This window comes from Rousettus aegyptiacus, unplaced genomic scaffold (genome assembly GCF_014176215.1).
Source record: "Rousettus aegyptiacus isolate mRouAeg1 unplaced genomic scaffold, mRouAeg1.p scaffold_m13_p_3, whole genome shotgun sequence".
NCBI lineage: Eukaryota > Metazoa > Chordata > Mammalia > Chiroptera > Pteropodidae > Rousettus > Rousettus aegyptiacus.
The window spans coordinates 122,662,768-122,676,961 of NW_023416306.1; the positions used below are offsets into that span (position 1 = coordinate 122,662,768).

General features: G+C 35.6%; 1 protein-coding gene across 7 annotated transcripts in view; it reads left to right on the forward strand.

The window, feature by feature from the left end:
* The window catches only part of TMOD3 (tropomodulin 3), a 57,915-nt gene that overhangs the window by 21,714 nt on the left and 22,007 nt on the right, over positions 1–14,194 (forward strand). For all 7 annotated transcript variants that reach the window (XM_016162679.2, XM_016162682.2, XM_016162678.2 and 4 more), the window contains one exon: positions 2,174–2,330. In XM_016162679.2, coding sequence (XP_016018165.1) covers positions 2,174–2,330 — 157 coding nt within the window. The remainder of the gene's footprint in view (positions 1–2,173; positions 2,331–14,194) is intronic.

Below are 14,194 nucleotides of genomic sequence, written 5' to 3' on the forward strand. Positions count from 1 at the left end.
ACTGTAATTATTTTTATAAAGGAAAGTCTTCAATACACCTAAATCAAGTATAAAACTCAGGATAAGAGTGCTATTTTGATCATATCACAGCAATATCTTCTATACTCAATTCAACCTAATTATGACCATTAACTTAAAGTATACTTCTAATAAAGCTTGATTCATGGGTTGATAGCCTCCAAAGCCAGTTAACTGTCATTTATTTTGTGCTCAGAGACTGTATTTAACGAGCCGGGAGTCTAGCTAACCAATCATTTAAAACCTGTATATTTCATGCGGGCTTGACCAGGCAGATGGAATGAAGCAACTCCATCACTACTACCAAGAAATAGCAGTATGTACATGACTGCCTTTTTGATGGTGAAGGGAAGTAACTTATTAAAATTTGCCTTAGTATTTTTCTTTAAAGGTATTCTCAAATCTTTATTCAAGGGAGTGCAACCTCTAGATCCTAGGTACTATACTAGGCTTAGGGATACAAAAGTGAGCCAAACAAATGTGGTAGGAGTTGGGGAAGTTAGACATTAATCAAATAATCATGCCATGTCAGTATAAGAGCATATAATGGGAAGTCAGGAAATGTTTCCCTTGGGATAATGAAACTACAGTCTGAAAAATGAGTAGCAAAAAGGAATGGACAGAGCATTACAGGAAAGGCCTTATGGTAGAAGGAAGTATATGGCAAGTACAGGGGGCAACAAGGTCTAGTGTGGCAAGAATGGAGAGGGTGTGAGATTAGGCTGGGGTAACATTGTGGCGTGGGAGTGAGGGATGAAGGGTATCAGGAACTGATCCTGGGTGACCAGGAGGCTAATGTTTGAACCTAAAGTAATGATATTGGAGATGTAGGAAAGTAAACAGACTAATGAATATTTTAGGAACTAAAAATGAATAGGACTCGATGGCCGATTGGGAATGGATTCCTCACGTGTAGCTCATGTCTTGATTTCAAAGTCCGAAGGTAGAAATCTTGTGTTTCTTTATAATACAATTTTGTGTTACAAAAACATTCTTTTGGGACAGGATTAGTAATAGACCTCCTTTGTGTTTCATCTTTATAGATGACCTTTCTGTGTAAAGCATATCATTACATGAAAACACAAAAGTGAATTTTATGAAAATTATTATGGGTCTCAGCAAATCACCAAAGTTGAAGTACTATATTTTCTAGCAATAAAATTATTTGTTATTATTATGGTCCATATGAAATCATCCTTCGTAATGAGAAATTATAATACTCATGAGATACACCATCATTGCCATATTGCAAAAGAAGGTTGACCCTTTTTTTATGACTTTTCCAGTTGCCTCCCATTTTCAAAGCAAAGGAATACCCAGGAGTAGTGAGACAAGGCAAGATCACCTTTTGGTTTTTGACAAGCAAAAAGATGGAACTCATGTTGTCTAGTCAGCGCTTGTTATTCCTGAGCTTAGTGAAAATTCAGAATAGGGACGACAGGAGACAACTTCAGTCCATCATCTCCCACCCCTCCCCTGGTCTCAGTCACTCCATGCGCTCAAAAAGACCATGGCCATCTGAAATCCAGGGACATAACTCTTGCTATGAGTATATTAGGGTGCCTTGGTGCATGAGTAGCAGGATAGTGGTTGCTGCAGATACATCCTAGTGTTGATATATATGCACATACATACACATATAAGTTGAACCTTTCATATTGTGTTTAAATGCAAACAAACATCGATCTCTCAATATTCTACTTTGTGGTGTACATGTTTTTATTATGAGAAAGTATTTACAGTGAAATAGAAGTCATTATAAGCATATATATATGATGTTTATAGTCATTTAACATTCTTTTGTAATGAAATTATTTTCTATATATACATATATGCTGAGCTGTTATTAAACATTAAACTATTTTTTACTACCATCCCAGGACATTTTAGAAGTAAAGATGTTCCTGCTAGTAGAATGCTTTCTGAAGAAAATATGTATGTGCCTATTTTAATAGTAATTAAGTGAATTTTACCTAATTTAAAAAAAAAACTTTTTTTGGAACACTTTACATTGCTTCTGTAAAATTCTGTAATGCAGTGTTTAATGCTTATATCACATTCTGGTCTGTAATTCTTTTTTACCTGGATAATCTGTAGAAGCATATAACGTTGGTATTCTTGGTGGTCATAATAGCTGCTTCATTCTCTCTGGCAGAATGCCCTTCTGCCTGCAGGGTTCCGGCAGAAGAACCAGACATCAAAGTCCGCCACAGGACCTTTTGATAGAGAACACCTCCTTTCCTATCTGGAGAAGGAAGCTTTGGAGCATAAGGACAGGGAAGACTATGTGCCCTACACTGGTGAAAAAAAAGGTAAACACAGCATTTGGAAGTCATTATTTGATTTAATTTTTCTTTTTATAGATAAATGTGGAGAAAATCATAGTTTTAGAGGTGCATCATTGATAGCCTTAAAGATATGATAGTGTTGACTTAAAAATTTGTTAGGTAATATTTTAAAAATTGTTAAGTAATCTGGGTACTTTGTTCACATTTTTCATCAATGTGGCCAATAAGTTTCTTCTTAATGATGTGTTAGTGAAGTTTTATTACATAGTGATTTTAAATAACACTCTTTAGTTCTTTACTGTAACATATTGAAAGTGTACTGAGGTTAAAATTTTTAACTCATTAGTGTATTACAGAATGCAGATGATGTCAAAGCACTGCTGTCTTCTAATTCCTGTCATTGCAATGGAATGCCATAAAATAATTCAGCCCATATTTCAAAGACCCTTTTTAAAGGATATTGTACAGCCTTTCTTAGTAATTCATAGTTAAAAATGTCAATGCTTCATAATCATTACTTTCAGGAAGTTTTTCTAGTCCAAGTTTTTCCTGTTACAGATTTCGACTTTAGGTAGCCTCAATGGAGCCTGAATACAGCTACGTTTTTTAAAGGTTCTATATGTAATAACATGACTTGGGTTAAGTTTTCAGTTTTCAGTACAGTTCAACCTAAGAAGCCACGTTCTGTTTGCACTCTTATTTAGGATACTGTGTGTGGAACACTGGGAATTGGTGGCAGTAGTAGTGGAGCTGCAGGTCAACTCTTTCAGGCACTTTTTACATCTAAATCTTTAGTAGTCCAGGCAGCAGGAGTCCTTTTTCCTAGTAAGGAATTAGCTTTTTATTTGGGAAGGAAGCCCTTCTCAAGAATTTGGCCACAACTCTGTCACATGGCTACCGCTAAACTGTAAGGGAAGCGAGAAATTTTATTTTAGCATTCCAGCCTCTGTAATAGAGGAAGGATAGTGAATGACTTTTGAATATGTATTCCACAAAGTCTGTATCAGGCCCTTCAAAAGTGATTTATCATCCCCAACCCCTCTGCTCTTTCTGTAGACCCCACCTCCCTGCCCCCATTTCCAGTTGAGAATCACTACCTTAGATAGTTGTATTAGTTATGGTTCTCTCGAGAAACAGAACCAAAAGGGTGTGTGTGAGTAGAGAGAGAGAGAGATTTATTTTAAGAAATTGGCTCATGTGATTTTGAAGGCTTAGTAAGTCCAAAATCTGTAGGCTAGGCTGACAGGCTAGAGACCTAAGGAAGCGTTGAGTTAGAGTCCAAAGACGGTCTGCTGACAGAATTCCTTTTTGCTGAGAGGAGATCAGTCTGTTCTCTTGAGGCCTTCAGCTGATTGGATGAGGCCTACCACATTATGGCTTTACTCAAAGTCCACTGATTTAAATGTTAACCTCATTCAGAAATGCCTTCATAGAAAACTATATTCGACCGTGTATCTGAGCACCAAGCCAAGCACCTTGGCACATAAAATTAACCATCACTCTACTCTTAGAGGTGGGAATATCATGTTCCTCAGATGTTTGGGGCCAGAAAAAGATTGGAAATTAATGCATAGTTTTGAAGTATGGAGAATCACAAAAATAGGCAAAAACATCAGTTCCTTTGTATTTATCATAGAAAACAACTGCTGGCTATATTTTCATCTCTACAGCCATGCCTATAACACTATTTAAAGCTTCAATCCTTTTTACATAGGAGAACATAATTTTATAAGAATATATATTGACCACTTTTTCCTATTATGTGTGTTTCAGAGGGTAGAGTTGAGAAAAAGAATAGAGGTAGACACAGAGGGAGAGGTATAAGAAAAAGAGATGGCAGGGAAAAAAAAGTAGAATTTGAGGACAAAAGGGGAAAATACTAAATGCAAAAGAGCTGCATTTGTCCTAGGCTGACCCAGTAAGCTTCCCAGTGTGCTCTTATTTTATAATCTCCAGTTACCTAGGAAAAGATCTTAGGATTACAGGAGGTAGGAAAGAAGGTAGAGAAGAATTGTGGAAAACAAGAAAATATCAGTTGAGAAATGATAGAGCTGAGGAATATATCCTTCAATATAGTATAATAATTTTTTATTTTCTTTTATATGTTTGCATTTACATTTGGAAGTAGCTGAATAGCTATGATGCAGTGATTAAGACCATGACATTTTTTAAAATAATGAACTTTTTATTGAAGTATAACATGTTTACAGAATATGCACAAATCAGAAGGATACAGATCAATGAATTATATAGTGAACACACCCATGTAATCACCACTCAGTTCAAGACATTATTAGCATTATCTCAAAGGTCCCTTTATGCTTCCTCATATTCTCTTTTTTCTTTCTTTTTCCCAAGGGTAGCCACCACCATAGCTTATAATATGATAAATGAGATCTGGTTTGAAATTTATAGAAATGGAATCATACATTCCGGGTATCTGCCTTTCCTATTTCATACAGTTTTTGTGAGAACCAAATTTGTTAAAGGACACAGTGAAATCACTAAAAAATCCTTTACAGTGTAATCTTTTTAAAGGATCATAAGGTGATGTTATAACCAAATAAGAGATTTCCATTCTCTCATGGAGGAGTTGTCCAGAACCACAGAGATGAGTTTTTGAGTTTTAGCAGTCCATCTGATCGAAACAGATACTACCATCCTAGACTAGGTAGGGGTCAAGCCTTAAAACCCATGTTACAGTGCCATAGACTTAGGGTAAGTTGCCATAGAAGAAGGGCAAGTTCATCTTTAACAGTTGGGAACTTTGGTTTTAGAGCTCTACTTTGAAATACAGCTCAAAGCCAGCTCTACTCTCAAATCCACCCTAGATGTTTATTTTTAAATTAAGATAAGGTCATCCCTGGTTACTAATACGCCTTCCTTTCTTTGGATCTCTTCCACATGATCTTGATCACATGCTAGAAGATCCTCCGAATAATAATTCTACGTCTTATTAGCATACCTCCCAATTAAGCTAAATGTGAATCTCCTCCTTAGCTCTGAAAATCCAGAAGCTTGTTTTTTTAAGATGCCTCTCTCATTAACCTTACCCTGGACATCAAAGTTGAGGCCCAAATTTTCTACTTAACAGCTTATTTCACAGGAGATAGACTTTCAGAGTGAGAATGCCTTCCCAGATGGTAGATGGTAGATGCTCTTAGTTCTTCATAAAACAGTTGGCAAACCCACCTTTCTTAAAAAACAAAAGCATTTTACTTCTTTGGTATACTTAGACTAGTTAGAATTCATAAAAAGTGCCATTGGTCTCTAAACTAAATCATTTTTCATACTAAGATGTCTGCTCTCAGAGTTCAGTTCTCCATGGCAGTATTAGCTTTCTGTGCCAGAGGATATTGTAGTGATGTCACTCAGTTCCTTGAACTCCTTCCAAGCTATACGTCAAAATCACATAGTGATCCTTTAAATTACTTATAAAGATCAATCAGATGGCTACTCAATTTTTTTTTAAGCAAAAAATTAGGAACCACTAAAGGAAATAGTTATCCAGTCTTTAAGGTCAACTACTTTCTCATATTCTGAGACCACTAAATGACGATTAGTTGTATTTGTTACTATTTCACTTAAAGATACACCCTCTTTCTGGAGCTAAAATTAAATAGACTTGGCATAACAGAGGGATTCCCACAAAAATGAAAATTGGATATTTCAGGGCTTTTCCTTTTGACCATGAACAAAAACTACATATGTACCCATGCCAAATTTTCTCTTTCTAGATCATCTTGGAATGTTTAAGAAAACCTGATACACTAACAAGGATGCTTGAAAATTGTTATATAGAGATAAATTAGTAATTTAATTTCACGATTTGTGAAACGATTGTTTATAATTGTACATTTTATAGAGTTTAAACCATATGTCAGCATCTGAGAAGGAAGAATTAATCCTAATTAAGTTCAAGGCATTATGTTTTTGATGCATTTTGGGGCACATTTTGTCCTATACCAGTAAATGTTCTGCTTTTAGAATTGGAGTTTTATTAATAGCGAAAAGAAGGTTATTAGGCAGCTAGTAAGGCATAACTAACAAAAGATGTATTAAGGAGTGTTTTTAAATGCATTATTTATAGCAGAGTCCACAATACATATCTGTTAAGTTTATCTAAATCCAACAAGCTGATGGTAGGGATGGTATCATGGTATCAAGTCATCTTGGCAAAGAGTAAATGGAATGTCTGCCCTGTGGGTCTCCTGTGTTCAAAGAAACTGTAGAGTTAAGGAAATTAAAACAATAACGTAATTCCAGTGTACATTCCTTTTGAAGATATAATATTAAAATTTTGGGAAGCTTTTTACCTCCCTCTCCTTGAAATTGTGCAAAATATGTAACAGACATTGAGCAAGAGAAGGGTAAAAGAGTAATCATCCAGTTCTTTCTCATTCCTGAAAATGGTGAAAAAGCGGAGTGCTTACTATATTAGCAGATTATTATTTGCCATTATATTTTTACATATCTTGAGTATTCCGTCTCCAAGATAGATAAGGCATACATTTGACACTTGGAGAAATAATTTGCCTCAGTCTTTAATACTTCTTACTTTTGTTTTTGTTTTGCTTTGCTAGGAGTCTTCCTGCCCATTTCTAATATTACACATCTCCCTTACATAGACTGAGATTTTTTACCCCCTGGGTGTCCCTTATTTCACGGATGGACCAGAGCCAGGCTGTACCTTGTTCACTACACTCAGGTGCACCAGAAATTCCATTTGAGCCTCAAGACTCACCAGGTTGGATTCTCTGTGTGTCTGTGGGGTGGAGCCATCTCTGCCTTTTGTAGTTTTCCTTTCCTCTCCCTGAGAAAGAAATGCCTTTGGGTTTCCTTCCCACGAATCCCAAGTGCCATACCCTGCTTACCAAAGGTGAATTTAACCAGATTGTTTTAAACTAAGAATTTCTTACATGCTTTTCAGATTTATTTACAATTACCTTAGCTTTCCAGAAAACTTACTACAGTCACTCTTTTCTGAAGTTTTCCTCACCTTTCTGAGGATTATGTACATGCCAGTGGGCAGTTGTTTTCCATTTAATTCAGGATAAAGATTGTCTCTTATTGTTGTACTCATATCGTATGAGTTCTAAATGTCCCTTATATACCTCCAAACAGTGGTCTTTCCAGGCACTGAAGCTGATGTTTGAAATAGGCTGCTTAAATTAGTCCCATCATCTCTGTTTTAGAGTGGTCATAGTATCTTTTGAATGATTGACTCGTTCCTTTGGGGTAAGGAATTAGCCAGATGAATTGTTCATTGCTCATGATAAGACTTTGTTTTACAGGAAATTTTCCTGAATAACCATACCCACTCTGGATATTCCATTCCCTCTAACATGTCTGTATATAATTTCGTACTATAGAATATTGCTTTTAATTGTTCCAGAACCATATACTGGGAGACTCTGTTATTAGGATATTTGTTTGTTTGTTTGTTTGTTTGTTTAGGATTGGTATGTCTTCTTGATGAGTTGCCCATTTTATCATTATAAAGTGTCCTTCTCTATCCTTGGCAATATTTTTTTACTCTAAAATCTACATCATTTGATATTAACATAGCCAACCAACCTTGCTTTCTTTTGATTAGTGTTAACATAGTTTATCTTTTCTTTTTGTCCTATCAGTTCTTTGTTCCCTTTCCTCTTTTTTTTATATTCTATGTCTCTATGTAACTTTTTGAACATATGGAATATGACTATAATATTATTTTAATATCCTTACCTGCTAATTTTTTCACCTGTCGTTGCTAAGTCAAGACTGAGTTTTTTTCTTATGGATTTTCCTGCTTTTTTGCATGCTAATAATTTATTATTAGATATCAGACGTTGTGAATTTTAACTTGTTGAATGCTAAATATTTTGGTTTTCCTATAAATATTCTTGAGTTTCAATCTGGGACCAATTAAGTTACTTGGAAACAGTTTTATCCTTTAGGGTCTTGCTTCCAGGATTCAGTAGGTGAGACCCGAGCAGTGTTCAGCCTAGGGCTAATTATTTCTCTGCTATTGAGGCAAGACTCTTCTGAGTTCCCTACCCAAAGCCCTGTGAATTATGAGGTTTTCCAGTTTGACCGGTAGGGACAGGTTTTATTTCCAGCCCTGTGTGAGCCCAGGTACTATTATCTCTAATGTTTTCAGATACTGTTTTCCTTGGCCTAAGGTGGTTTCATTATACACATGTGCTGATTAATATTCTGCTGAGTACCAAAAGGTGGCCCTCTACAGGTATCCAGAGCTCACTCTCTGTGTAACTCCCCTCTGTGATACTCTGTCCTACAAATGCTAGCTGATTTGATATTTCTGGATCTCAGCTCTGTTTCCTCAGTTCATAGAGTTCACCAGGCTCTGCCAAGGTTCCTCTTCCCTGTGCTGCAGCCTGGATACTTTCTCCTGGCAGTAAGCTGGGTGAGTAGAGGGCTTACTTAATTTCTCATCTCTCAGGGATCACTGTTCTTTGTTGCCTGATAATTTGTGTCTTGAAAACGTTTATATATTTAGTCTGGTTTGGGGTTGTTTCCATCATGTAAGTTAATTCTATCTACCTTGGCTAGAACTGGAAGTCTCCAGAATCCTACATCCTACAGAGGTCCCAAACCCCTGGGCCCTAGACTAATACCGGTCTGTGGCCTGTTAGGAACTGGGCTGCACAGCAGGAGGTGAGTGGTGGGCAAGTGAGCCAAGCTTCATCTGTATTTCCAGCCGCCCCCCAGCACTAGCATCGCCGCCTCAGCTCCACCTGAGATGATCAGGCATTAGATAGATGGTCGTAGGAGCACTGGTCCCTGGTGCCAAAAAGGTTGGGGACTGCTGCTGTACTATATATATACACCCCGTTTCCCCAACTAGATTATAAACTTTCCAAAAGAAAGGATCTCTTATTTTCCTTATGGTGTTTTTCTAGCTCATTGTCAAACTCACTAAATGTTTGTTGAATGACTATGACCATATTGTAGTATTGAGTAGGTATCATGTGTGTCATTGGGTCAAAATAATGCTTTTCTAGTATCTGTTTCCTCATCCTTTACTTTGGCTGAGTTGAGATTTGAGTGCTTCCTGTCAAAAGGTATATCCCACAGCTCCCTGTAGGGATTATAGTGGCCTGGTTGCCTTAAATCTTTTCTGGAACAAGGTGGCTTATAAACATACAAGCCATAAAATTAGCTAGCGCCTTTCTTTCAGCTCTGTAAAAAAAGAAATAACTAAGTGCCACTTCTGTTTCTAGTTATTGTACTTTTTATGTATTCGGCAAGGATGGGAGCTGTGACTAAGATAATTCTTAACATTGTAGTAGCTTTAACTTAGTATCAGAGCACAAGAGATGAGAACTAGTGAATAAAGTCCTGGCAATAAAATTGTTAACATGGTTCACAGTATTTCTTACTGATTTTGGAACAATGGTTAGGATCTTGGCAAGATATCCACACACACTTACACCCCCTTTGTTCTCTTGGCACAAACAGGGGTTTGGATTAATGCCATACATTTAAGTTATTATTATGTGAATTCTTATCTTGGTTTCTTCTGTTTCCTTAGCTGCCATTTTATAGTCGTAGAAACATTACTGAACTATTTTAACATTCTTAGCAACAAAGAGTCATAGCCTGTTTTTGTTTGTTGTGTTTCATTTGGGAACAGGGCGGGAGGGGGGGAGGGGCATGTCATATCATATTTGTCTTATTTTCTTTCATTTTTTGCTACAATGTAAAAAACTAACTTTAATTTTAAAAAATTCAGTTTTGGGCTTTGCTATGTTAAATAAGGAAATTATGCATTTAGATAGAAAGTTATTTACTGACGCATAAAAGTGAATATTTTCTCAGACATCATTATTTTCAAATAAATACAAATATTGAAAGTTGTAAGTCAGGGATTTTTGACCATATTTCAAGGAGAGGAAAACATTTTTATCATCCCCAAAATAAACCTTATACCCATTAGCAGTTAATCTCCATTCCTTATTCTGTTCTCCAGTTATAGGAAACCACTAACTTTTTCTCTCTCTAAATTTGCCTTTTCTAGACATTTCCTATAAATGGATTCATACAATATGTATTTATGAGTGGCTTCTTTCACTTAAATATTTTGGAGTTTCATGCACGTTATAGGATGTATCAATGCTTCATTCCTTTTTATGGATGAATAATATTTTATTGAATGAATATACTACATTTTGTTTTTCTTTTCATCAGTTGATAGACTTTTAGATTGTTTCCACTTTTTAGCTATTATGAATATTTAGCTTCCATGAATATTAGCGTACAAGTTGTTGTGTAGACATATATTTTCATTTCTCTTGGGTTTCTCTATATATATACTAATGGAATTATTTTATCTGAAGAACTGCCAGCCTGTTTTCCAAAGTGGCTGCCCCATTTTCCATCCCCACCAGCAGTTTATTAGGGTTTCAGCTTTTCCACATCCATGCCAACACATGTTTTTCCTTTTGGTAATAGCCCTCTTAGCAAGTATGAAGTGATAACAGTTTGTTCCTTTGATTTATGTTTCCCTAATGACAACAATTTTTCATGTTCTCTTAGACATCTGATATCTTCTTTGGATAAATGTCTCTTCAAATCCTTTGCCTGTTTTTAAATTGGGTTGTCTTTTTATTATTGTTCTGCATTAATATTTATTTACTTATTTTTTATTTATTTAAATGAGTTTCAAGTATACAGTACATTGGTTAGACATCTATATAGTTCATAAAAAGATCCCCCCAATTGCTCCCTACCTCCCCTGGCCCTCTACTTAGCCATCCTGTTAATGCTAACTGCATTCCATATGCCACACTCCCCATCCCCGTGACCAGCTATCAACTACTAATCTGTACTTCTTTAACCCTTAACCCCATTCTCCCAGCCCCTTCTGTCTGTCACCAAATTGTCCACTACATTTGTGAGTCTATTTTTGATTAGTTTGTTCTTTTTGTTCTTAGATTCTGCGTATAAGTGAAATCATATGGTATTTATCTTTATCCGACTTATTTCACTCAGCATAATAACCTCTAGGTCCATCCATTTCGTTGCAACTGGTAGGATTTCATTTTTTTTTAATAGCTGAGTAATATTCCATTGTATATATGAACCATAATTTCTTTATCCAATTGTCTGTTGATGAGCACTTAGTTTGCTTCCATATCTTGGCTATCGTAAATTGTGCTGCCATGAATATTGGAGTGCATAGATCTTTACAAATTATTGTTTCGCTTTTCTTTGGATAAATACCCAGAAGTGCAATTGCTGGGTCAAAAGGTATATCCAGTTTTAATTTTTTGAGAACCCTTCATACTGTTTTCCATAGTGGCTGTACCAATTTGCAGTCCCACCAACAATGTATGAGGGTTCCCTTTTCTCCACATCCTCACCAACACTTGTTGTTTTTTGATTTATTGATAGCCATTCTGACAGGTGTGAGGTGATGTCTCATTGTGGTTTTAATTTGCATTTCTCTGATGGTTAGTGACCTTGATGTCTAGTAGCTATCTGTATTTCCTCTTTGGAAAAGTATCTGTTCAGATCTGCCCTTTTTTAAATTGGATTGTTTGTTTTTTTGTTGTCGAGTTGTATAAGTTCTTTATATATTTTGGATATTAACCCCTTATCAGATGTATTATTAGCAAATATCTTCTCCCAAGCAGTCAGTTGTCTTTTTGTTTTGTTGATGGTTTCCTTTGCTGTACACAAACTTTTTAGTTTGATGTAGTCCCAATTTGTTTATTTTTTCTTTTGTTTCCCTTGCCTGAGGAGATATATCTGAAAAGAAATTCCTGTTAGTAATATCAGCGAGTTTACTGTCTGTGTTTTCTTCTGGAAGTTTTATGGTTTCGGGTCTTATATTTAAGTCTTTAATCCATTTTGAGTCTATTCTTGTATAGGGTGTAAGAAGATGGTTCAGCTTCTGTTTTTGCATGTATCTGTTCAATTTTCCCCACACCATTTATTGAAGAGACTGTCTTTACCCCATTGTATATTCTTACCTCCTTCGTCATATATTAAGTGAGTGTATAGGCGTGGATTTATTTCTGGGCTATCTGTTCTGTTCCATTGATCCCTGTTCCATTGATCCATGTGTCTGTTTTTATGCCAGTACCATGCTGTTTTGATTAGTGTAGCCTTGTAGTATAGTTTGCTATTTGGTAGTGCGATACCTCCAACTTTGTTCTTTCTCAAGATTGTCATGGCTATTCAGGGTTTATTATGGCTCCATATAAATTTTAGTATTATTTGTTCTAGCTCTCTGAAAAATGCTATGGGTATCTTTATAGGGATTACATTGAATCTATAGATTGCTTTGTGTAGTATGGCCATTTTAACGATGTTGATTCTTCCTACCCATGAACATAGTATACTTCCATTTGTTTGTATCTTCTTTATTTGCTTTTTTCAATGACTTATAATTTTCTGAGAATAGGTCTTTTACCTCCTTGGTTAATTTGATTCTCAGGTGTTTGTTTTATAGTGTTCAACACAGTTGTAAATGGTATTGTTTTCTTAATTTCTCTTTCTAAAAGTTCATCATTGGCATATAAAAATGCCACTGACTTCCGAATATGTATTTTGTAACCTGCTATTTTACTGAATTCATTGATCATCTCTAACAGTTTTCTGGTGGAATCTTTAGGGTTCTCTATGTATAGTATGTCAGTGGCAAATAATAAGAGTTATACTTTTTCTTTTCCAATTCAGATGCCTTTTATTTCTCTTTCTTGTCTTATTGCTGTGGCTAAGACTTCCAATACAGTGTTGAAGAGAAGTGGTAAAAGTGGACATCCTTGTCTTGTTCCTAATCTTAAGGAAAATGCTTTTAGCCTTTCTCCATTGAGTATGGTGTTAGCCGTAGGTTTGTCATATATGGCCTTTATTATGTTGAGGTATGTTCCCTCTATTCCCACTTTGCTGAGAGTTTTTATTATAAATGGATGCTGGATTTTGTTGAACGCTTTTTCTGCATCTATTAATATGATCATATGGTTTTTATCTTATGTTTGTTAATGTGGTGTATCATATTAATTGATTTGCAGATATTGAACCAACTTTGCATCCCAGGAATAAATCCAACTTGATGATGATGTATGATATTTTTAATGTATTACTGAATTTGGTTTGCTAATATTTTGTTGAGGATTTTTGCATCAATATTCATAAGAGATATCAGCCTATAGTTTTCTTTTTTTGTCTTTACCTGGTTTTGGAATCAAGGTAATGGTGGCCTCATAAAAGGAGTTAGGGAGCATTCCCTCTTCTTGAATTTTTTGGAATAGTTTGAGAATAGGTGATAATTCTTTGAATGTTTGGTAAAATTCGCCTATGAAGCCATCTGGTCCAGGACTTTTGTTTTTTGGAAGGTTTTTGATTACTGATTCTATTTCATTGGTGGTAATCAGTTGATTTGGATTTTCTGTTTCTTCTTGACTAATTCTCAGGATGTTTCTAAGGAATGTGTCCATTTCTTCCAGATTGTCCAATTTGTTGACATATAATTGCTCGTAGTCTTTTCTTATGATCCATTGTATTTCTGTGGAGTCTGTGGTTATTTCTCTTCTTTCATTTCTGATTTTATTTATTTGAGTCCTCTCTCTTTTTTCCTTGATGAGTCTGGCTAAGGGTCTGTCACTTTTGTTTATCCTTTCAAAGAACCAGCTCTTGGTTTCATTAATTTTTTGTATTGTTTTTCTAGACTATTTCATTTATTTCCACTCTTATCTTTATTATATCCTTCTTTCTGTTCACTTTGGGCTTTGTTTGCAGTTCTTTTTCTAATTCTTTTAATTATAAGGTTAGATTGTTTATTTGAGCTTGTTCTTATTTCTTGAGGTAGGCCTCTATTGGTATGAATTTCCCTCTTAGAACTGCCTTTACCGTGTCTCATAAATTTTGAGTCA